Raw genomic sequence first — 22968 nt, forward strand, 5'->3', positions numbered from 1 at the left:
ACGAAATAAACGAAAATTAACTTTTACTATGGGTAACGATCAAACTATATCATCTGTCAAACCTGAGGTAATGTTATGACACGGGCAAATATGGCTGCCAGTGGAACCGGGTTACCAACGATGTGACTGCTGATAAAAGCAGCAGGATGAATTGTGAAGTGCAGGGCAACACATTCTGCTCAGATTAAGACAAATGCTACCAAACTAATCAGACAGTGCCTCACAGCACAAACGGATAATGACACAACAGAGCATGCTTAAAGTTACCAAAAAATAAACTGTAGGCTGAGTGACCCATAAACACTGAAGGTGGCTGCAGTAAAGGGCTGGTAGACTGTCTCAAATTAACCAACAAGGCATTTGATGATGTTCACAAGTTCATCCAGGTATTGAAAACTAATGAATATAAATTTATGTTATTTCATCAAATAACAAATTTTCAGATGCTGAAAATGTGGGACGCTGTTTGATTTAAAATCCACTGTGGTGGTGTAAAGAGGCAAAACTACAAAACTTAAGGACCTAAATGTAGATGTACAACAGGCCTCAGTGAATCTGACTTTGGTTAATCTGTCTCTTTAATAACCCTGCACTGTTTATTAAACGCTAAAAACTTTCCTTGCACAAACTTCCACTAAAACACCGTCTCCCTTCTTTTTCCTGCGACAGCTGCATTCATCCGATTCCAGCGTGCATTTTGAATAAAAACAAACCAGCATTACGCCATGACAGGATCACAATAATGCTGAGTCATGCGGCAATGAGTCAAGCCATTTTAAAATTTATAGTAACAGACAACCGCGATGAATGAAACAGTAACTCGTACTCGTGTTTTGACCCAACTGTCCTCAGGCTTATACATTTACAAACAGTACTCACCTCATAAGTTCTTCCGAAGCCAGTAATTCTAGATGAGATGTACCTAATGTGCGGGTAGGTCACTTCAGATATGCCAGTGTGCTGCAGGGGAAGAAGTTTCATTAAGTTTAGCCTTAAAATACAAGGAATGCAGTCTGAGCACACTGTAATGTGGCCCATGAAGGGTGTTGTGTCAGCTTAGCTATATTAAAAATAAACAAAATCAACATGTGCTGCTTCTAAAACTGAAGCCAAGTTTCAACAAAATAATTTAATTAATAAAAAACTTCTGAAAATGCAGGCACTGCAAATGTGTAATGATAAAGGTCACAGATGATAGATTCCTTAATATAATAATAACATCACAACTGTCGGCTATATTTGCGCTGGATGAGAGTCAAGGATTTGTTTGGATTTGTTGAGTGTGCACTCGAAATGGTTGATGAGCCACTATTAATTGCTAATGAATTATTCATGGGGTTCACTAAACCATCCTTGAAATAACTGATGTTATAAATAAGGGGCAAACTCCATTAATCGCAGCCAGACTCCATATAAAAGTGTTTCGTTTTCATGTATGCTAATGGATGCCTGTGTGCTGAGGGTTTCTCACCATGAAGGGGATGGGGAAGTGGTGCAGTCTTGGGGGAGGGTGGTAGTGGGGCAGGTGGGAGTGCAGGTGCCCTGAAGGGAACGGGGCCACGGCTTCGATGCCGAGCTCCCTGTTGACACAAGGCGGTGAGTCATTATTACATCAAACCACATCAATCCAAATAATCATGTAAGTGCAGTCACATTAAACATCTATAATACTGTTTCTAAAGGGTACTTCACTTCATGGGCATTCACTTTATTTAACATAGAAACATAACTTCAGTTTGTGACATGATAGGAAAGACTAAAAAAAGTTGTGACCCTGAGATGGGTCTCCACGTTTCTTCTTTGCTTTCTTTTTGGTAGTTATGAAATATAGGAACCACTGGATTAGCTAGTTTGAAACTTACACATTACACACATTACACTCCTGATGATACTGACCATGCTGTTCTCTGCTCAGGCTGGCGAGGATGGGAAGACATAGTTTGTGGCACATGGATGTGGTGCCCATGGCCGTAGTTGGGGTGCATTCTGTGGGGGTGTGGAGGAGGACGCTCGTGTGCTCGTCTGGAAAGAAAGGAAAATACATGTTCAGCAAAGAAAAGCCATCAATTATGTAATTTTAGCCTGCACTGGTACTCACGTGGGGTGCTGCATCATCCTGCGCCTCTGAACCTCCATCCTATACATGTGCGGCAAGGTCTGGTGGTCCGCAGGGAGATGTTGGGCCAGCTGGGCACTTGAATTAGTGAGGTGGTGGGTGGACAGAGACGGGGGAGGGGCGGGCGGCACGGCGTGGCCTGGCGGGTGGGATGACAGAGGTGCATGAAAGGTGTGGGGAATGAGAAATTCACCTTGTGCTGGGGTCTGAGGTGTAAGCTGGGGGTTCCCATGGGAATGAGGACAGGCGGAAGAGGACTGATGATGCAGTGAACGTGTTAGAGGGCCATCTGGGTTTGACAAGAGATAAAGGGGAAAAGTTAAGACTGTCAAATTATGCACGGCTCTTCATGTTAAAAATAAAGAACAAATAAATGCAGATATCTTCCATTTCCAACCTACCCACATCACAAGCCTAATAGTTAATGGAAAATGCTCACTTTTTAAAAAAATTATATATACCCAGTACGGCAGAAAGGTTCAGTTTCTCATCTGTCTAAAACAAGATATTTAGCTCCCTACTGTTTTCTTATCGGCTGGCCCTCAAAATCAGTTTGAATACAAGGTTGCTATGGAGCTACTGCGCTCGCAACCAGCAAAGGACATCCCGTGTCTATGACCTATCAAGCCAAGGGACTAAAAACTTTTTAAAGTCAACTATTTAAAACATTGTGAGGCCTGAGCCTTGGGCTCATGGGATTTACTTGTTCACATGCTGACCTCACCATTTGAAACTTTTGCTATGTTTAATACAAGCACCAGTTATCCATCCACTTTCTGCCACTCAAGCAGGTCCAGATTGCAGGGTCAGCAGTCTAAGATGAGACACCCACCCCTCCCCTCAGCCCAGCCCTCCTCCAGCTCTTGCGGTGTGGGTGGAGACCAAGACATTCCCAAGTTAGCTGAGATATGAAATCTCTCTAGCATTTCCTTGGGCTGCCCCCAGGCCTCCGCCCGGTATGACATGCCTGAAACGTCAAATACCTGGACCAAGTGGCTCCTTTCTGTGTGGAGGAGTAGCTGCTCTAATCTGAGCTCCTCACCCTATCACTAAAAAGAAATCCATACAATTTGGAGTAGATCATTTCCACTGCTTACATCTTATGTCTCATTCTTTCAGTCACTACCCAGAGCTACCTATAGGTGAGAATAAGAACGACCCCTGAACTGACGGTTCTCTGTCTCTTTACTATAAAAGACTGGTATAGCATTAGGATTGCTTTAACAGTATATTTTAGAATATTATATATGACAGAAAATAAGAAAAAAAAACATTATAGGTCCTCTTGGGGCCTTGCCATTTTCCTGTTTTGAATTTGAATTTGTTAATATTTGTCCACACTGCACTGAAACAGGGAGGGTGGACAAGTAAGGGAAAGGTAAGGAGAGGCACCAGTGACTCTAAATTTTCATGACATCCCCACCAAGAATCCTCATCGCATTGCTTCAGACTAACCACAAACTGGAAAATTCTGAGTAGCAAATTAAGTTTCTCAGCACTGAGCACATTAACCTGTTAGCCAGCACTAGTGTCTGTGAGTGAGCATTGGTTAGTATTATATTTAATTGCAAATCTGTTTTCATAGGCAGCAGCAAACATTCAAAACGCATTTTCAAAAGTTTAAAAAGTCTGATGTAATGTACTGCGTTGTACTCACAAGTTGGGTGCATGTAATGTCTGCAGGGCTGGGGTTGTGTTTGCGGCTGGGGCTGAGCCACCATAGGGGAGTTGAACGAGTCCACCACACTTGGCTGACTGGGCCCAGGGGTGGGCTGGGAAACATAAGCAGGGGGCCGTGAGGTGGAACCTGGGCAGCAAGGGTCAAAGGCTGAAGTGCTGCCATGGAAACTCGCCCCGCTGTTTCCACTGCTCCGAACGCTGCTGTTGCTCAGGTCCACTGGCAAAGTTTGCTGTGAAAGGAAGACAGACATTTCAGAAAGAATTGGGACCAAATCTGCAGAACACTGAGCTCGTCTTTCTGAGTGAAAAAAAAACCCCATCAGGAACCTCTACTTAGTTTTTTCTCCCTCCGTCTCTAACTACAGTGCTGTGAGGAAGTGTTTGAATCCTTAATGACTTCTTCTTTTTTCACATTTTTGTCACACATGTCAATGAAATTTCATTTTAGACAAAGATAAATCACGTAAATACAAAAAGCAGTTTTTAAGATGGTGATTTTGTAGCAAAAGAAATTGCCCCCTAAATCTAATAACTGGTTGTGCCACTCTTAACAGCAACAATTGCCATAAAGAGTCATTCAGATCGCCGTGAAGGAACTTTGGTCCGCTCTTCTTTGCAGAATTGTTTTAATTCGGCCACACTGGAGGGTTTTCGTGCATGAACGGCCTGTTTAAGGTCACGCCACAACATCTGAATCAGATTTAAGTCCACTCTTTGAGTGGGCCATTCCAAAACCTTCATTTTGTTTTTGTTTTTTGAGGCATTCAGAGGTGGAGTTGCTGGTGTGTTTCTGATCATTATTATGTGTGTTGTTTTTGGTCAGCAGTGGTTTTGCCTTGGAATCCTCACATAAATGCCATTTTTTAACAAGTCTCCTTCTTATTGCTGAATCATGAACTCTGACCTTAACTGAAACAAGTGAGGACCGCAGTTCTAGTTGATTCCTGGGAAGGTTCACCACTGTTCCAAATTTTCTACACATGTGGACTCAAGTGAACTCTCACTGTGGTTTACTTGAGTCGCAAAGCCTTAAAAATGTCTCTGTAACCCTTTCCAGGCTGAGAGATGTAAATGTAAATGTAAATCATGTGTTCTTGAGATGCTTTGGTGTGACCTTAAACAGGCCGTTCATGCTCGAAAACTCTGCATCGTGGCTGAATTAAAACAATTCTGCAAAGGAGAACGGGCCAAAATTCGTCCACACCAATGTGAAACACTCACTTCCAGTTATCACAAATACTTGATTGCAATTCTTGCTGCCAGTGGTGGCATAACTAGTTATTAGGATTGAGGGGCAATACGTTTTTTTTACACGGGGTCACACCTGAAAAGCGTTTTATGGACATAAAATGATGATAAACAAAAATTCTGTATTGACTTATTTTTGAGAAGTACTAAAATGTGTTTGAAGATCCGAAGCATAAAACAGACACAAGATAAATATGCAAAAAGAAACAAAAAACGACTATAAAATCAGAAAGGGGGCAAGTAGTTTTTCGCAGCACTGTAAATAAAACATTAATGATCACATTCACTGATTGATTCCAAATGCATCATGAAGCTTTGACAAAAACAGGCTCAGAAGTTGTCGTGGAATAAAATAATAACAAAAAAATCCTCTCACTTCATTCACCCAGCACTCTATTGAAGGTTATGGATACTGTAGGGATATAACGAGTCCTCATGACAGAGTGAGTACAGCTGTTCTGTGTTTCCAAACACCTGTCAGATAATCTCAATAAATGCCTGGAATGAGGCAAAGTATGAAGCAACAATGAAGGTAGCTAAAAGCCTCTAACCTAACTACTGTAACTTCCCATTACTCAGACTACATCATTGCTTTTCAACATAAGGGTGATTCAGTATTTAGGGCAGTTCTTTGCTGACAATATACATTTGGACACATATTTAACTTAATAAATTATTTTTTCCTTAGCTCTGATCTTCCCTTAGCTCCACTTAAAATATCTCTGGGGTGCCAGGATTTCTTCATGCAAGAAAATAAACCTTAGTGATCACGAAAACCTGGTTTGTGTGGAATCAGCGCATGCTTATACTGCCTCGCTAACAGCTATGAATCAATAAATATTGTACAAACAGCCATACTTGGTCATGGTAGTGGGCTGCGTTGCTGCTACTACTGCTGTTGCTGCTGCTGCTGACTCCAGCGCAGGGGGCGGGCAGAGCACTGGGTCGCACCACGGGGCATATCGGCTCCGGAAAAAGCATGGTGCCTGGGGGCTGCGGTGCTGGGTGGTGGGCATGGTGGAGAAAGTGTTGAGTGTTGCTGTGGCTGTGCTGAGAGCTGCTGGTCTGCTGAGGGGACGACGCCTGCAAGCAGCTTGAATGGGAGTGGCTCAGGGGCAGGTGACCAGGGGAGGGGCCTCCGCATGGTGAGTGCTGCTGACAACAGGATGGGAGCCTAGGCATGGCCACGCCTGCATTTTCTCCTGTTGTACCTGACAAACCTGGTCTGTTGTCATCTGATGAGAGCAAGATATATGAGAATTATTTTTCTTTTTAAAAATGCTTTTACAGGGCAGACAATAACACAGAGGACCAAACAACACAGACTAATTAGAAATTGGCCACTAAAAAGAATTGATTTTTTAAACACAAGATGTCTCCAGACAACAGTTGAAATGAAACTGCCTGCTGCAGCAGATGTCAACATGCTGTGTCCTGTCTTACCCTCTGGAGCTGTGCGAGCAGAGCCACTAGGCCTCTGTGTGTGCATACTTTCAGGTGTTGAACCTGGGCAGCTAGTGGAAGGGCCTGGGGCATCATTGAGCTCTGAGGTAGAGGCTTGATGGGATGATGATGATGATGAGGACGACCTGACTGTTTGAGGCTGAATCCCGCCAGAGGTTGTTGGCACAACTGAGAGATCTGTGGATTAAAAACAACAAACAAAGTTAAATGGTAATCAGAAAAGATTATGTCACCAGAATAAAAACCAGCTGACTTTTGTCAGTTGAGTTATTGATCAGAAGTAGGGTGGGAATTGGGAAGCTCAGTTCCTTGGAAGTGTTAGCCTGCTTGCCTATCAATCCCTTTTATCGACTGCACTTGTGCTACAATCAGCTGATTTCAGTTTGTTTGCAGGAGGACGAAGATAGTGGCACAGTCTACAGTGTGGTTATGACATTACTTTTATTTTTATTACACAAAAGCATGGGAGCGCAAAGTGCAAAATCCATCCATTACAGAAACAAATGAATTAGACTTGTAACAGAACTTTGGCTCTTTGCAAGCAACTCCACAGGCAGTATGCTAATGCTAAGTTAGCTAGAACTCACACTGATGATAAAGCTGAGTGAATGCCCAGCAGCCAGATCGTGTACTTTAACAGGTAACAAGCAGATGAGGAGTCGGGCTGCTGTGGCGATTTATTTTTGTGCTGTCGGCTTTGTGTAAATAATAAGAGAAATATCATATGTGGGTCCTCATTAGGATAGGGATTCGTGTTGGTGTGTGGAACCTATAGGTTTATATTGTTAAATGGCAATTGCAAGACGGTCTGTTTCAGGTCATTTTATAGAGAAATGTGAATGTAATGTTAACGAATAGTAGTAATAATTAATTACTCCAAGGATAAAGACATTAAGTAATGTACAGCATTACGTTTAAGACAAGTGTTCTGTGTAATAGGTAATAATTACTTTTTTGAGTAATGAGCCCAATAATGATCACAACAAAGAGGGGAAACACCTCCAACGTGCAACATTTGACCACACAGCACGCTATTAATTTGTAGGAATGTAATGTCTTTGATATGCTGCTTAGAAATCTTGGCGACTCTCAAAGCAGAGCCAGTGAGAACTTGATGAGGAATCTAATCAATAACTGATATTGATTATGGAATCGGAATCGCTAATTTCTTATCGATTCCCAAGCACGATTATGTGTGGAGGAGGGACTGTGGTATTTGTGCACACTGTAGCAAGTGTCTGCAGAGGCTTAGCAGCCAAGTAGAAGAGGAGACCTTATTAGCATTCCAGTGTGTAAATACCATCTGCTTTTCATATTCACAAATTAATTTCCCCTCTTTCTCCTACGAAATGCAAATGCTCTAATACTGCGTGAGGCACCATTTTGCTACCCATCACAGGCGCAGGCTGATACAGAGAGTGACATCCAGGCTAAGAGACAAATACCAATACAAAGCAATGTAACAGAAAGTAAAGTGCGAGATACGAATACACTAAAAAGATATGCAACCTTACTGGTTTAGGTTAATGTTATCACAGAACCATGCAAAGCTGAGTCAGTATGAACTAGAATGACACCAAAATTTAAGTCAATTTAATAAATAATTAGCAAATTCTTTTACTAATTATATGTTTTTTGGTAAAATAACGCTTTTGGTTCCACTCAACATTAGATCTTTGTCTGCTTACTTTACATCTCATATCTAAATTTAAAACACTCCAGAGATTGGCATGTGGCTTAAATTAAGGTTTTGTAACACCTTGACAATTAAATCCAGTATTTTTGAGTATTTTTTAAGATTCATTTTAAATGTTTTTTTTCCTTGTATATATTTTAGTCTTAGTTTTATCTTTCACAGTTGTAGACTGTGACAAATAAGTTACTACAACGCTCACACAGCTTGCATGAAAAGTACATTAGCTGAGTCAGTAAGACCCAAGTTAAAACATCTCTTAGTAATCTTTTAACCAGACTTTGTTGAAACGAGTTCTGTGTTACCATCTTCATCAACCGTGAGGTCCACCACCTCCCCAGCATTCTGCCGCAGCGGTTGGATAACAGTGGAGAGCCTGTGACGTCCACGTGGCTCCTGGAGGCGATTCTGGGAGCAGCTATTACCCCACATTCGGCCAAGACCCCCCACTGAGCGTGACCTGCAGAAAATAGACACATTGAAAAAAGGGGAGAAAGAAAAAGAGACTGTTACAACATGCTGGAGTTCAGGACCACCGGGACTATTCTCACAGCTCACTGAAGCATTTCCTTTACAAGAGCCAGACCAGTTCATTTCCAGGCCAGCAGATGCTGCTGGTGCAAAAGTGAATGAAGAAGTAAAAGTGAGCAGATCTGACAGAAGGACTTTGTGTAATGGCTTGTTTTGCTGCAGCATCTAAAAAAGTGCATGGTAGGCTAGGGATATGTGTGACTAGTCAGCGACATGTTTAAATGTTAGTACTAATGGTCAATGCCTTTTAACTGCTAAGCAGCCATCCACCACTAGTTAGCAGCAGCCCCTATGACTGTGTGGCAGTAAGCTGTAAATGAGCATGCTGGAAAGTAAAACAGATGACAAGCCCTGCAACCAGCGCAGTTCTGTTATACTTTGATCTGCAGCCTGTGGTGGAGAAAAGTGGCATATCACCACCTGATCAGAGCAACACAGAACCACAGTCTGCACACGTGTGTGGACCTGCAGAGAAAGAATTACAGCTGGTGCTGCTAAGATAAGCCACACTTGACAAACTAGACCCCTGTCTTTGTAAAATATTTAACATCATCCATTAGGTTGTGTAGTTTTGCATTCTTTTTTTGTTCTGCACTAGTTGTTTAGTTTGAAACTTTAATCATTTACTTAGTAAATTAGTCGCTAAATAAAAAAAACCCAAAAAACAAAAACAATAAAAAAAATTCACTTTTAGAATCTGCAGACTTGTTCTGCAATCAACTTTGCATCTAAATCTTCCCATCGTCTCCAACCACCTTTCGTTTTCCTCGAATTAAGTCAAACGCTGTGCTTCTCTTGCCCCACCTTTAGCCCATTTTCTTATCTTTCTTTTAATTTTCTCTCTCCAAGGCTCCGGTCGCTCTACCCCCATGGCCTCTGAGACTCAAGTGAGAGGCCAGGGAGTAGCCGCATTTCCCTCCACAGCACTGTAAATCTAGGTGATCAGAGGGAGGAGGGCATGACCTCAAGGGACAAGAGTCAAGAGACTACATGGGAGTGCCGTAAAGCTTGATGCCATGGAGCTCTGCAGCTAGGGAATTTCACTGGAAAATGGAAAAAACAGGAATACAGAGCAGCAGAGGGAAGGAAGCAACAGCACAGTCTCAGTAACTCTGATGTGACTAGCTCAGAGATTCCTACTGATTGATACATATACATCAGACATCAATATGTTACTGATTAAGTCATTGTTAGATTGACCCTTTTCCTTTTTTTAACCCATTCTAAGGAGCAAACTGTGGGGGCAAAAACTTGACTTCTGCCTGGCTTCACAAACGAGTCAATCCTCAGAGACTCGCATGTTAAAACGCTGAGCTTCAGCCATTAAATAAACTTGTTTACAGCCTGGTACAAAAATAGATTTGCTCTCTATTGATAAATTTGCCCTTTGTGGCAAATGCCATCTAGGGGTGAGGCCACTTGTTGTCTACTATGTTTCACTCTGGCCAATTCAAATCAGTGAACTGAACCTCTGAACCACATTTGTGGTGTTGGTGACTTTTTGAAAAAGATTTTTTTAAATTGAATTATTTGACACATAGCATGGCTTACAGTGAGTTAGAACCATCTTAATGAGTCAGTGGCTCTGTTATTGGTTAAATCTGCTATTTCCTTAACCTGCTTACCAGGCACTAAATAGCAGGTAAATGTGTCTGTGTGTTACAAACACAGAGTTTATGCACACAGCTTGCTAACAATACTAGCTATGGTTAGCTCGTAACTTAGCACCTCACTCTCTTAAGTCTTAATGTGTTCAAGTCTGGCTCCAAATAAAACATGGTGATAACCAAAAGCTTACACAGGCAGAGTCCAGAAATCAGTGTGTGAAGTCTGTTGTACACAGAGTATCCTCCTGAAAAAGTGGTGCAATCTCATCACGTTACTATGAAGGAAATTTTCTGCAGCCTGAATATTGAACTGCTAACTGTTGGAATGCATCCATATTAGTTGCCAAGGGAATTCATCATTGCTGTTTGAATCCAGTTTGAATAAACACTGACTGGAATCTGCTATTGGCTCATGCAGAGTTCATCCAAATCACTGTAGCAATGAATAATGGTCACCCTGGACATACTGCGGAACACTTTGTACAACATCTGTTTGAGCTCAGGATATATGCAGAACAACATACAAAGACCATATCTGCATCCTCATATTTAGATTTTATTGTATTTTCATTTTTTGCATTTTCGTTTTAACAGAGTCCCATTTTGAACATCAGTTTTAACCCTAGAAGCTTTTTTATTCTGTTATGTTTTGGCTACTGGAACACACTCATTTTCTAACTTTTGGGGAAATTAAATTATTTCTCATGTTTTCCTTTTAACACAGAGAAAACAGAGAGAGATCACATGAACTGGAGGCCCTTGCTGTAAACGTTCCAAAATCTCTCTCTTTGTTTTAGCCAAATGATATACTTGTGACTTCTAAGGGTATTTCCCTGATCTTGTCCGAGCAGATTACAAAACCAAATAGAACTAGAACAACTGAGTAGAATAGGAAGAATGGACTTATTCACACCAAAGAAAGAAGTGAGCAAATACTGCAATCTTTTTTTCCTTTTACCTTGTTTTAGCATTGTCATGAATGAGGTTTTATTTTGTATTTTAAAGATAATAATAGGATTTAATCACCACTCTGGGATCACCTGACAAAATATTAAGACAGACTTGAGTCCAATGAACACACATGGCAAGCCCTGAAAGCTGGTGAAATAACCAAACTACCAAATACCTTAAACCTATGGAAGTGTTACTGATGAAAACTAATGTTATTTAAAAAGCAAAAGTGTTTACTGCACTCTGTATAAAGTTAACTAGTAAATAAAAAGCATTATTCTTCCTCATTTCACTTTTAGTGCCTGCATGTTTTAATACTTTTAAGATGAATATGTAACGTTTTGAACTGGCTAACTAAGAGACAAACTGAATTAAGAGATGGCTTTGATTTCACTGCTTAAATGTAACAGAGCAAACGCTTTGTGTTGAGGGGGATTCCCACTAGCTCATACTGTCCTCGTCCAAATCAGCTTCCTCTGGGACGTACTGCACAATGCAACAATAGAGGAGGAAGCTTATTAAACTTCATACTTCACACATTGCTAACAAACACTTGTTCCTCACCACTGAACACACAGCAGTGAGGGTGGCATCTGTGGGTGGAGGGTGTATATGGTGGTTGTACTGGGGTCTAATTGGCCAGCATCCTCAGCTCAGGGTTGATCCCAAGGAGCAGGGCTTGCCACTAGGGATGGGCTCCTAATTAAGCAGCCCTGGGATTATTTTGTAAATATCTGTTTACCACTATGACCCCTTGAGTGTAGGGGGGATGGCAGCAAAGAGCAAAACAGTACATTGTAAATATGAACACTGTGGGAATGGGTGGCTTGGCAATGTCGAGGCTGTGCCAAACCAAAGTGTTGAGAGACACAAACCCCAGGGAGCTGAGGTTCTGTGCACTGCGGCAATGTAAACTGCTGGGACTGATGCTATGGGCAGCTAAGGCTGGGAGGTTGGGAGTTTAAAGGTTGGGAGGGGATCATACAAGGCCAACAGCACTGTGTAAGAGAGAATAAACAATGTGAGGCATTAAGCTTTGCCCTGACAGCAGTATTGGCTCTGTATTCATAATTTAGGCCTTCCAACTCTAAACACAGAGTAGAAAACTTTCAGGAATCCTGCAGAAAAATGTAGCACGCACTTAACGCTCACAGAGAGTCTCGTGATATTCACTGCCCTACTATGCATATACTGAGCTGATTTGCAGAATCAGGGCAGGGACTCATCAAGGGCTTTTTTTTTTTAATTGATCCATGTCAGCTACATAATCCTTGTTTATTGTAACTCACTGTGCTCTGGGTGAACCAGCTGCCAAACGCAGCCCACAGTGCACTGCTAAAACACTGGAATTTTCTCCTGACGCACGGCTTTACAGGCGAGTCAACTGTGAAGCTGCATGAACGAATAAATAACTGCCAGCCGTTCAAATTCAAGATGAGAACACTGACAGCAAGTCAAATGAGCAATCTGAGAGGCAGTGGGTTAAAAATGGAAACACTTTCCTTAATTTTTTTTATAGTTTTTTCCCCACTTATGTCAAAAGCGCTGCTGTTGGTTTAAACCTGAATTTGGAGTGCCACATTTTGCACAAGCTGGGAGTGAAGAGAGGCTGTCCAACCCTGTATGGTTTTACTTATCAGGCTATTTATTGTGTTATCTTCAGCTTTTACACTGCGTTCCAGTCTTTTTGACTTGTTTTGGCTGCTCTAAGACTGTTTCTCTCCGTTTTTAGAATAAAAAGTATATCTATGTGTAGTGAGAGTTTATCTTATGCTACAGCAGTTACTTAGGAAACCCACTCTTCTGCCCACAGAAGTTGTTTCCATGCAAATGTATCACACACAATTAAATAAATCACATCAGAAGCAGCCAATCACCCAACAAACCAAGAAAAAGTCACGATACAATATGTATGTGGGTTTTCATACTTCTGAATATCGTGTCTGTACTAATATAAACTGCATGTGAACATATAAATTAGACCACTGGCAGTGTGAACAAAGATTTCACTGCTCATTCTCCTGGCCTTTGATTCTCCGCCCTTCTGCTCTGCTGCTGCCCATCCCCCTTACAGCAGAGCTCATCTCTACATTCTCTAATGAGACAGGACATCTTTGAAAGTGAGGAAAACAGGCAGACAGGCCATGACATCGCAGGCTGGGTATACTCACTTCCAGGAACTATTTTTCATATATTACTGATAGACTAATGTGAAAGGTAGGAACAGGAAAAATATGGTTAAAGACAGAAAGCCAAAGGAGACAGATGGAGGTTAACACAGAGGCAGAGGTTTGTGAACTGAGCTGCATAATCGCCTGCATGAGGAGACAAGAAGTTATATGAGAAGAGAGAGAAAAGATTCATTGGGAGAGGAAAATGGAGGTGGGTGTAGTGGAATACAACTTCTCTAAACACACTGCTCTCAAATGCTGCACAATTAAAAGTTCAAATGACAATCAGAGCCATCTTTCATTCTTTACTCCTCTCTTTGTTTTATTTTACACATATATATAAATTCTTCAACTCAGTGTGCAAAACTATCAATGTCTGTCTCTAACTAGCATCCATATCAAAAAGACTTGAGCATTATATACAGTGATATGGCAGCCATGATACCAATCAGGCTATGGAATGTATACAGTGTTTCCCTAAATACGGACTTTACTTGTGTGAGATGCCCAGGTATAGTGCTGGGCGATATGGAAAAAATATTTATCACGATATGAATTATTTTATATCACGATAACGATATATATCACGATATACGACCTGACCTGTGGTCATCTAGAAAGTACGCAGTCTGTAAACAGCGAGTGCCGAGGGTGCAGTCTTTGTTTTGAGTTACCGTAAAGTATGTCGCAAATCCGGGTACACGTACAGAAGCACCAGCTCGCAAACCACGAGACGGAGTTTCTTTGCGAAAAATATCTTCTTTTTTTTTTATACTTTATTTTTTCTTGCATAAAGTTAAGAGCATGTATAGTGAGAAGACAACACTAATATATTTGCCACAGGCTATTTAACCCTTTAAGACCTACCATAGAACCAAGTCCGCCAGAGCTTATCTTTATGTTTTTACATGCTGTAGTGCCACTTGTGGGAGTATTTCAAGTTTCCTTATATCAATACAACCGTTATAGCCCAAATTTTAATAATATGTATGCATTAAGTCCATAGTAACTACATAAATTGCAAAAACTTGTAGTGCAATAAACTACAAAAAAATTGAAAATCGTTTTTGTTTTGTTTTTTACATATATTTCTAGTTAAAAAAAAATTTTAAGAGGTGTATCCCTCAAAACTGTAAATACAAAAGTTTCCAACCACGAGAAATTTATTTTTAATGGCTTCATAGTTTTATTTTTGAGATACACTAATTTTTATATACTACAGGAAAAATGAAAATAAATATTATAATGCATCAAAATAAACTATTTCCAACAATGTAATTTGAGTTCCAAGCATCCCAGAAACGATACAGAAAAGCATAAAGTCAAACATGTCTTTTAAAAACACCAACATAGCCTTTCGCGAAAATGACGCCACTTCCGGTTTCGGGCAGGTAATGGCGGACATGCGATAGTTTGCGCTGACGTATATGCCAACGTAGGAAGTCTTATGAACGTCGGCAAAGCGTGTTTCTGGAATATTATGTTTTTGTTGCTGCAAGTTTGGAATATTATGTTTTTGTTGCTGCAAGTGCTTCTTATGCAATTTTTGCAAAGCTATATGTGGAAGGAAACCGTGACCTTGGACAAGCTAATGGCATTAGATGTAAGTACACCTCCTCCGGTTTCACGTGCAAAAAAAAAATATTGCACTACCTTACGTGGTTCCAGTTCTACAGGGGTTTAAAAATAGTTAGGTAAAACGGAGTGTGCCTTCTCCGACCGGTTGTAAAGGGTTAATTATATATTTTATGTAATAATTAATAAAATTTGGGTTAGTACGATATAAACGATAGAAGACAAATGGCACAATAGACACTTTTCTATCGTCCACACGATATATATCGTCATATCGCCCAGCACTACCCAGGTATATCAAAAGTAGGATAAGTATATTCTGCATGTCATTTTAGCAGTTTCTTTATTAGTGAGTAATTCTGTTAGCTGGCGCTGCTGTGGTTGTCCTTGATATCATTTAGCTGTCTCTCCAGAAAGTCTATTACGCAGTTGTGCACAGTCCAACCAGCCTTGTGCATGCCCTCGTTATGCTGTGGAGAACCACTCTAAACAACAACAAAAAGGTACAGAACTGGTTCATGTGCTGCAATGCTGAGCCCAAGAGGCTGCAGAGCAAAACTAGGACTACAACTTTCTCCATACGCACCAGAGGTTGGTAAAGTTGGACTCCATCCTCGGGACAAGGGACTCAGTGTGGAAGCAGCTAGTTATTGCTGTATTCTAATTTATGCATGCATCCACAAAACTGGTTTAATCATTAAAGGTCATCAGTACTGTACTGCCCTCATGGTCTTACTAAGTCTAGGAGTTTTCTTTTTAAATTCATATCATTGTCTTTGAATGAAAGATATCACTTGATGTCAAAAAAGACTCATATAACACTACATCTACTCCATGGTAGTTTTAAGCTTACATAACAAAATAAACCTCTAGTGATGTTAAAAAAACAAGTCTGGAATACTTTCTGATATATAAGTAAACATGACTTTTAGAATTATTCTGTGATATGGAGTCATTATTCACATTGGTTATATATAGTTTTACAATTTTAGTAGCATATAAAAAAGTGGCATGTCAAAGTGACTTTTTTTGTCCCTGCCACTTAAATCATTCGTGGTGTAACAAGTTAACTATATTTAACTATAAACCTTTAGTCAAGCATCTGGTTGACCTCACATTGTGCTTGACATATCTAGAAAGATTTAAATGGCAGAGGCACAGCGTAGGTGGCTTCAGGGTGATGTGGGTTTACAGCTATAAACATGTAGGCATGCAGCTCTACTAGGACTGGTTTCTCTGTTCAATGTAAGCAGTGCTATGGAATCCATGAGCAAAACAAATCAACTAAAGCACTACACTCCACCCCCATCCTACAACTTCTCTTTAAGCAAGCAATGACCAACCTGCACTTACTCCTTTTTCTAGTTCTGTCACAATGGCTACACCCACATGGAGACACTAACAAAACCAGCTGTCTAACGCTTGGTTTAAGTCTTATAAGGCATTTTAAACTATCCTTACTGTACATTATCACAGATCAACCCTTAAAATAAAAGGTCTAAGAGAGCAAAGTGCTGAAGCTGGAGCTAACAGTGTCTTAGCTATTCCAGTAAATTTAAGAAGAGGAAAGCCATGTCCTAATACAAAGCAATTCCCTTTTGCTCTGCAGCTGATGTCTGGTAAACATTTCACACTGGTTAGGCTACATCACACATAACTAGATAAGTTGTTACCCTCCTGGCCCCCCCACCCCAGTTGCTAGAGAAAAATGTGCATTTCCTAACTGGATGGCAAGTGAGTTGCCGGCTGTCACTATGTGAAAACAGTTGCAAAGAGGACCCTACTGCACCAAAGATCTTATTTGGTTAATAGCAGACTGCAATGGTCACCCTTAGTTTGAATGGAAGATGTTCTTCTCTTGATGAGTTAAAATTGACTCACTGAGCTAAAACTGGATAAAAATGCAAAGCAAAATAGAAAAAAAAAAGATTTACCATATTGTGACAACCAACATGTTTGAAAATGCACAGTTTCTACAAATGGTCTCTTTTCAGTTTGTGTTGCACTTTTCATAGTTTCACGAACACTTGGAAGGGGTTTGCAAGTGTTTGTAGACAAGACTGTTTCTTCCATGCAAACTACAGTCGAGTGCAGCAACCTGCTAATGACCAAAGCAACAGTAAGGTGGTTTTCAGTGCAGCACTGTGTACCTCTTTGTGATCAGTTTCACACTAGTGACTTCTTGCCAATTGTCACAGAAGAAACAATTTTCTCTGGTGACCAGTGGTTACTGGGCGTCACTGGCAGATCTCTAGGACTGCATGAATGAAGCTTTAGCATCTGCCACTAACCAGCAGGCATTCACAACCGATCATGGTATGCATATTTTTTTCCAGCAACCTGTGGATTGCCAGATAGTTGCCAACCAGTCTCTTAGCATTGGTGCCTCCCATCTAATGCATTGACCATTCCCTCATATGTCAATCAACAGAATCATTCACTCCCATAGGTAGTCATGTCAGTAGCTCATGTCAAAGTTGAGGAGTTATTACCTAGTCTGCTAAAAGGTACGCTAAGGATGTAGCTTTGCCAGAAACTTTAGTATCTGCAGAAAGCCTCGCATTAATCTGCCACACTGACCCAAGTGGACACTTTGCATTGTTGTGAAAGCGTAATGCATAGCACTGGTGTACAAAAACAGCATTAACAGCACATGCGTAAAAGTCTATTTTTGCAAGTTAAGAAAAGTCATAACCCAACTTTCACAATACTGGGCTTGAATTTTTGTTTACACTTCCTGACAAAAAAGCAAACTGTACTAACAGCAAACTCCTTTCTCAGTTCAGACGCTTAGTCTGCATCCACCTAAAACCCTTAAGAATTCAAAATAGTCAGAATCAGGGTCAAATTAATTTCAGATCTTATTTTACTCTCACTGATTAGTCAAAAAGCTGGGGTGCCTACCTGAACCCATCTCCAACTGTGACGATCTCTACCTCACTGTCCGTTGAGGTCACATTGATCTCCTCACTTGCAGGGACAGCGGGAGCGGGAGCTGGAGACGCCTCAATCACCACCACATCCTCGTCCAGAGCACCTGAATAAACCCATTACCAAAAGTTAGTGTAGTACTCCAGACACCCTACAATGCGATATTATCACAATATTTCACTCATGATACATTATTATTTACATTTTTACCACTTTTAACATATTGATTATTAGATCACAGTTATGTGCAAGCCTTCAACTTTCTCTGATGGTGATTGCAGTCAGTCCAAGTCAAACTGCTTGCAGAAAGGTTGCCTCCTATCATGCAATCTGTACCTTGCGATCAACACGCTCAAGCTCTGTGCAACCATTTAGACATCACAAGCTGCAATCGGTCACAGAATGTGAAAAAAGTCAATGCAGCCACCAGGCAGATTTTCTTGTAGATGCAAGGATGTTGCTGTCCTACTTTTACTCATGTGACTGAGCCCTTAGTTAGCTTGATGAAGCTGACTCCTAGTTCACAGCAAAGTGTGTCCAATGTTGGATGTTTTTTCAGTTGAGTCAATATAATGTATGTTTGCTCACCTAATGTTATCCCAGGATGTACGAGATGAGCCCTCTTTTCCATAGTATTCCCAGAGTAATTTAATGTATTTAAGAAAATATAGATATCATGTGTCCCTGTATTGATACAATACCACCATATGACAATACCATTCTATCAATTTCCCCCCCAGTTCTAATAAACTGACCAGATACTATCTGATAAATGCAAATATCATCTAACTACAATAAAACAAACAGCATAAACATGTCATAGTCCGAATTTTATTAATCTCAATCAGTTTTCTGCTTACCAGAATCAAGTTAAATATAAATAACTAGCTTAAAGCATACAAATAACCCAACCAATAAACCTTTGTGCTGAAATTGCTCAGTTCAGCAGCTCTGGGCACAAGAGAAATGTAATCGATGCAACAGATCCCACTCCATCTCTACTTGCACTTAACACCATGGGGCCTTAACACTAAGGTGCGTCTGCAAAGCTTTAATGGTTGCACTGACACATCAAAAGAAGGAAACCAGAAGAGATTATTACATTATTTGTAAAGTAATCCATTTTAAAAATACAAATATGCATTATGCAAACCCACAAATGTGTATTTATTTAATTTTCCGATTTAAATCTAATGTATGTGGTCAATTAATAACACTCAAGGGGTCCTGTGTGGGTGCATGTATTAATGCCACCCACATTATACTCAAGGAGCCCAGTGCATCAGAGGCACTGCTCAAACAGGTTAGTCATGGCAAACTAATTGGAGAGAACTACATCATTCCTCTCAGCATTGCAAATGGAGGCAGTTCCGGTGCCATGGTAGGGAAATGACAGGAGTGTCCCCAAACATGAATTTATTTTAGGGTTAGCTCCAGACTTGAAACTATAAATTTGTCTCCACTAATGATGACGACAATACACAGTATAAGTCAGAGACATGATTATTTCTGCTTACAGTCCCATGCCTGTTTCTAATTATTATCACAATATCTCAGTGCAAGTCAGAGTTGCTGACTCATGCATTGGGTGTTTCAGTCAAACTTACAAGTTCTCTCCCACATGGTTGGCCTTCCACATAAATACCAACGCAGGCTTACAGCGTATAGCACATTTAAACTGTAACACTGTCACCATATGATCTCTAAGGAATGAAATTCAGAAAGATTTGTAGAACAGAGCTTGTGGAAGCTGGTTAAGAGATTTTAAAATAACTTAAACTAATGCTTGCTTACTTTACTTAGCGCTACAGTATATTTGTGCACTTTGTTTGCTTAGGTAAACTGTGTCTTTGTGCACATCACCAAGTGACTTGCCATGTTACTGAAGTCTAATTCCCCAGTGTGATTTCTATTCCTACTCTCTCATGAGAACTGCTGCTTAGCACCTTCTGCAAATCTAGCTGCCTGGCACTCAGGTGAAGCCTTTATGTAGTCACAAAAACAACAAGTTGGTAGGGAACTATAGCCAATATGTGCAATGTTTAATAAGATAAACAACACCTCGTATTACTATACCTTTTAAAAACAAACACAACACTGTGAGGACACGTAATATGCTTGAGGCAATTTAGTGCAGCCAAGAGTCTGATCTGTGTTTAAACCAGTAATTTACCAGAATTTTATTTTATTTTGTTAAGGAGTAAACTGCATTGAAACTGAATTGAAATTAAATTTGGCTGTGATATTGTTTTCCATTTTAATACATTGTGTAAGATTTAACTCTTTCCTCTCTACATCAAACCCTGGACAAGGAAGGTTTCATCACTTGCCTCCTTGCTTTCCCCTGCTGTAAACAAATGCCTTGTTTTTCCTCAGAGACTCACTGTTTCTATGCAAAGGCTGCTGCTCTACAGTGTTTGAGTTTTCTCCCACCTGTCTCCCACCACAAAGGCACAACAACTAACTTTCCATTCTCCCTTAGGGCCACAGCAGCAGAAATATCGCTCGGGCTAAATAGCTACATGAAAGAAACAATGAACGAAGGCGGAGGTGGAGCTTTTCAAAGGATTTCATTCTTACAGTCACTGAGAAACAAATCACAAAGTTATAGTTTGAATTTAGTGGCTTCATAAACCTGAACAGGTACAGAGGGCAGCAGTTGTCATTTCTCTGAGGTAGGGCTCTGATTATTCAGCCATTATATTCTAATGTATGTTTCAACATTCATCACATTTATGAAATGCTATAATGCAATTCAAAAACTATAATAAAGTTCATTTCATTTTTTAGTTTCCTTTCATATTAACGGGACATGCTAGTAAGCCAGAATAAAATCTCCTTCTGTAAAAGGAAAACCTGTAGACTCTGAACCAGCTTCAGAAAACAGAAATTAATAGGGTTTTCATTTTGCTCATGTTAGTCTCATTTAGCCATGCTGTGCCAAGCCATGATTTTCCAACAGCCTCACAGCAGGGGCTAGCCAAGCAGCTGTGGTCCGTCTTTATAGCAGGGCAGATGAAGGCCTCTTTCTCTTAAGGACCCTCATGGTATTGTGTGGGTCATGTATAGGTGTACACAGAGCTTTTCAGACCCACATCTATATGTTATGGTGGTCTACTGGCAGCTGGGGGCAGTTTAAAAATTATCTGGAATGCTGACTACTCTTGTTTAGTTTTCAGCTTAGCCCGAAAGAAGTCAAACTATTTAAAGAAGTTCTTTGTAATACAGTGAAACAGAGTGTTAAAAACAACTAAGGACTTTCTCAACTTTGGCTTTGGTCCTTATCCTATTCTTATTCCAGCTGTTAAATTCAAGCACTCGACCTACACACAGTGACACTGATGTCAACTGATGCACTTTTAGCCATTTAGAGTGCATCTTCAGAGCCTCTGTACTGGATGAATTTGCATCATCTTGTATGCCCAGTCAAAGAGCTACACAAATGGACGCAAATATGGGACCATAAATCTGGCTTTGGCTGTGTCCTGACACTGTGCTGGACGTTACTGCAAGATCTCGGTAAAGTAGTTCTGTGTTTGGAGCTCAGCACTTCAGTAGCTTCTACTTGAACCTCTGTGGTTAGTTTCACTCTGGTTTTTCCATTTGTGCCTTCAGATTGCAGTACACACTGTTGTATTATTTCAGTTGTATAATTATTATAATATTCACAATTGAATCTACCTCGCTATGGTTTTATGTCAATCTCCACATGCGCCTTGCAAGATAGATATGTTTGGACATATGCATGCTTCTGAACATGTAAATGTGTGTGTATAACAGCTACACTGACCCATCATTATTATTAAATGAAAGTAAATAGGATCTTTATGACTTCTGATTTAATGTTTAAATTACACTGTAATCTCATGGTGCATTTTGATAGACAGTCATTTGTCTTGCCTCGATAACTTTTTTTTTTTCTCACCCGAGCGTTTTAATTGGTGAAAAACACAGTGTGCAAATGTCACATTGAAGAGCAGAGATAGGTGAGCCCTTTTACACAGTTAAAAAGACACTGGTCTATAGGTCTATGGTTAAACTGTTAGGGGAAAAAAAAGCAAAAACATGTTATCACAAAAGCATTTCCGCTGTTCAGCTGATATCTGTCCATTTATGTTAATTATGATTGTCCAAATCAATCATTATTGTATTAAACATTCAAAAATCTCTTCATCCTGGAAATGTGTGTGTTTCTCTCACCTGTGCACTACTGAGATTCTTTTCACACTGTGCGATATATGGATAGGACTGCTCTAATGGTTGTACCTTAAAACTTCTATGTCACCCCGCCCTAATAGTGAAGCTATTGTTCATCTGTGATTCCGCAGTAATTATGGAGTAGGAGACCCTACCCAACTGGCCAAACCTGGAGTCCAAAATTGTACCAGAGGGTACACATAATGCCAGCACACCTAAAGAGCTAGTGGCTCCAACTATAGAAACAAATGAGATACTTTTCATCATTAAACTTCTACACCAGAGAATTAGATCCTGATTGTGCTGTGAGGGAACAGGAAGTCTATAAAAATTCTGTACTCTGCAACTCTTGAGTCAGTCTTCATTTCTCTATATTTTTTTGTTAGGAAAAGGGAAATTGGTGCAATTGGTGCAATAGGTGAACTATACAGTTCTAACATCTTGAAAGTCAATGTTTGGTACAGCCTCCTTTATTTTTAAACACAGTCTGAACTGTGTTAGCCAGGTTTTCTTGTAATTTTGTTAAGTAGTATTAAGGAATAGTTCTTTAGGCTTCTCGAAAGACATTCAAAGCTCCTGTTTGGCTATCTTTTGTTCTGTTCTCTATCAAGATGATCCCACAGTGATTTGATAATGACTCATATTGTTCCACTGTATGGAATATGCTTTTATTGAATTGGCAGTGTGTTTAGGATCGTTGTCATGGTGAAAATTTAAATTGTTGTCAATCAGATGCTTTCCTATTAGAGACATGACTTTCAGATACGCTTCGTCTTCTGTTGATAGTATTTTAAGCCTGTCAGT

General features: G+C 40.3%; 1 protein-coding gene across 4 annotated transcripts in view; it reads right to left on the reverse strand.

The window, feature by feature from the left end:
- rnf111 (ring finger protein 111) overlaps positions 1 to 22968 on the reverse strand; it is a 34909-nt gene that overhangs the window by 5782 nt on the left and 6159 nt on the right. For all 4 annotated transcript variants that reach the window (XM_063475838.1, XM_063475829.1, XM_063475851.1 and 1 more), the window contains 9 exons: positions 17941 to 18073; positions 8507 to 8661; positions 6488 to 6685; positions 5903 to 6279; positions 3774 to 4026; positions 2099 to 2405; positions 1897 to 2022; positions 1472 to 1580; positions 880 to 960 (listed from right to left, as the gene is read on the reverse strand). In XM_063475838.1, the coding sequence (XP_063331908.1) occupies positions 880 to 960; positions 1472 to 1580; positions 1897 to 2022; positions 2099 to 2405; positions 3774 to 4026; positions 5903 to 6279; positions 6488 to 6685; positions 8507 to 8661; positions 17941 to 18073 (1739 nt within the window). The remainder of the gene's footprint in view (positions 1 to 879; positions 961 to 1471; positions 1581 to 1896; positions 2023 to 2098; positions 2406 to 3773; positions 4027 to 5902; positions 6280 to 6487; positions 6686 to 8506; positions 8662 to 17940; positions 18074 to 22968) is intronic.

Source organism: Pelmatolapia mariae, linkage group LG1, assembly GCF_036321145.2.
Source record: "Pelmatolapia mariae isolate MD_Pm_ZW linkage group LG1, Pm_UMD_F_2, whole genome shotgun sequence".
NCBI lineage: Eukaryota > Metazoa > Chordata > Actinopteri > Cichliformes > Cichlidae > Pelmatolapia > Pelmatolapia mariae.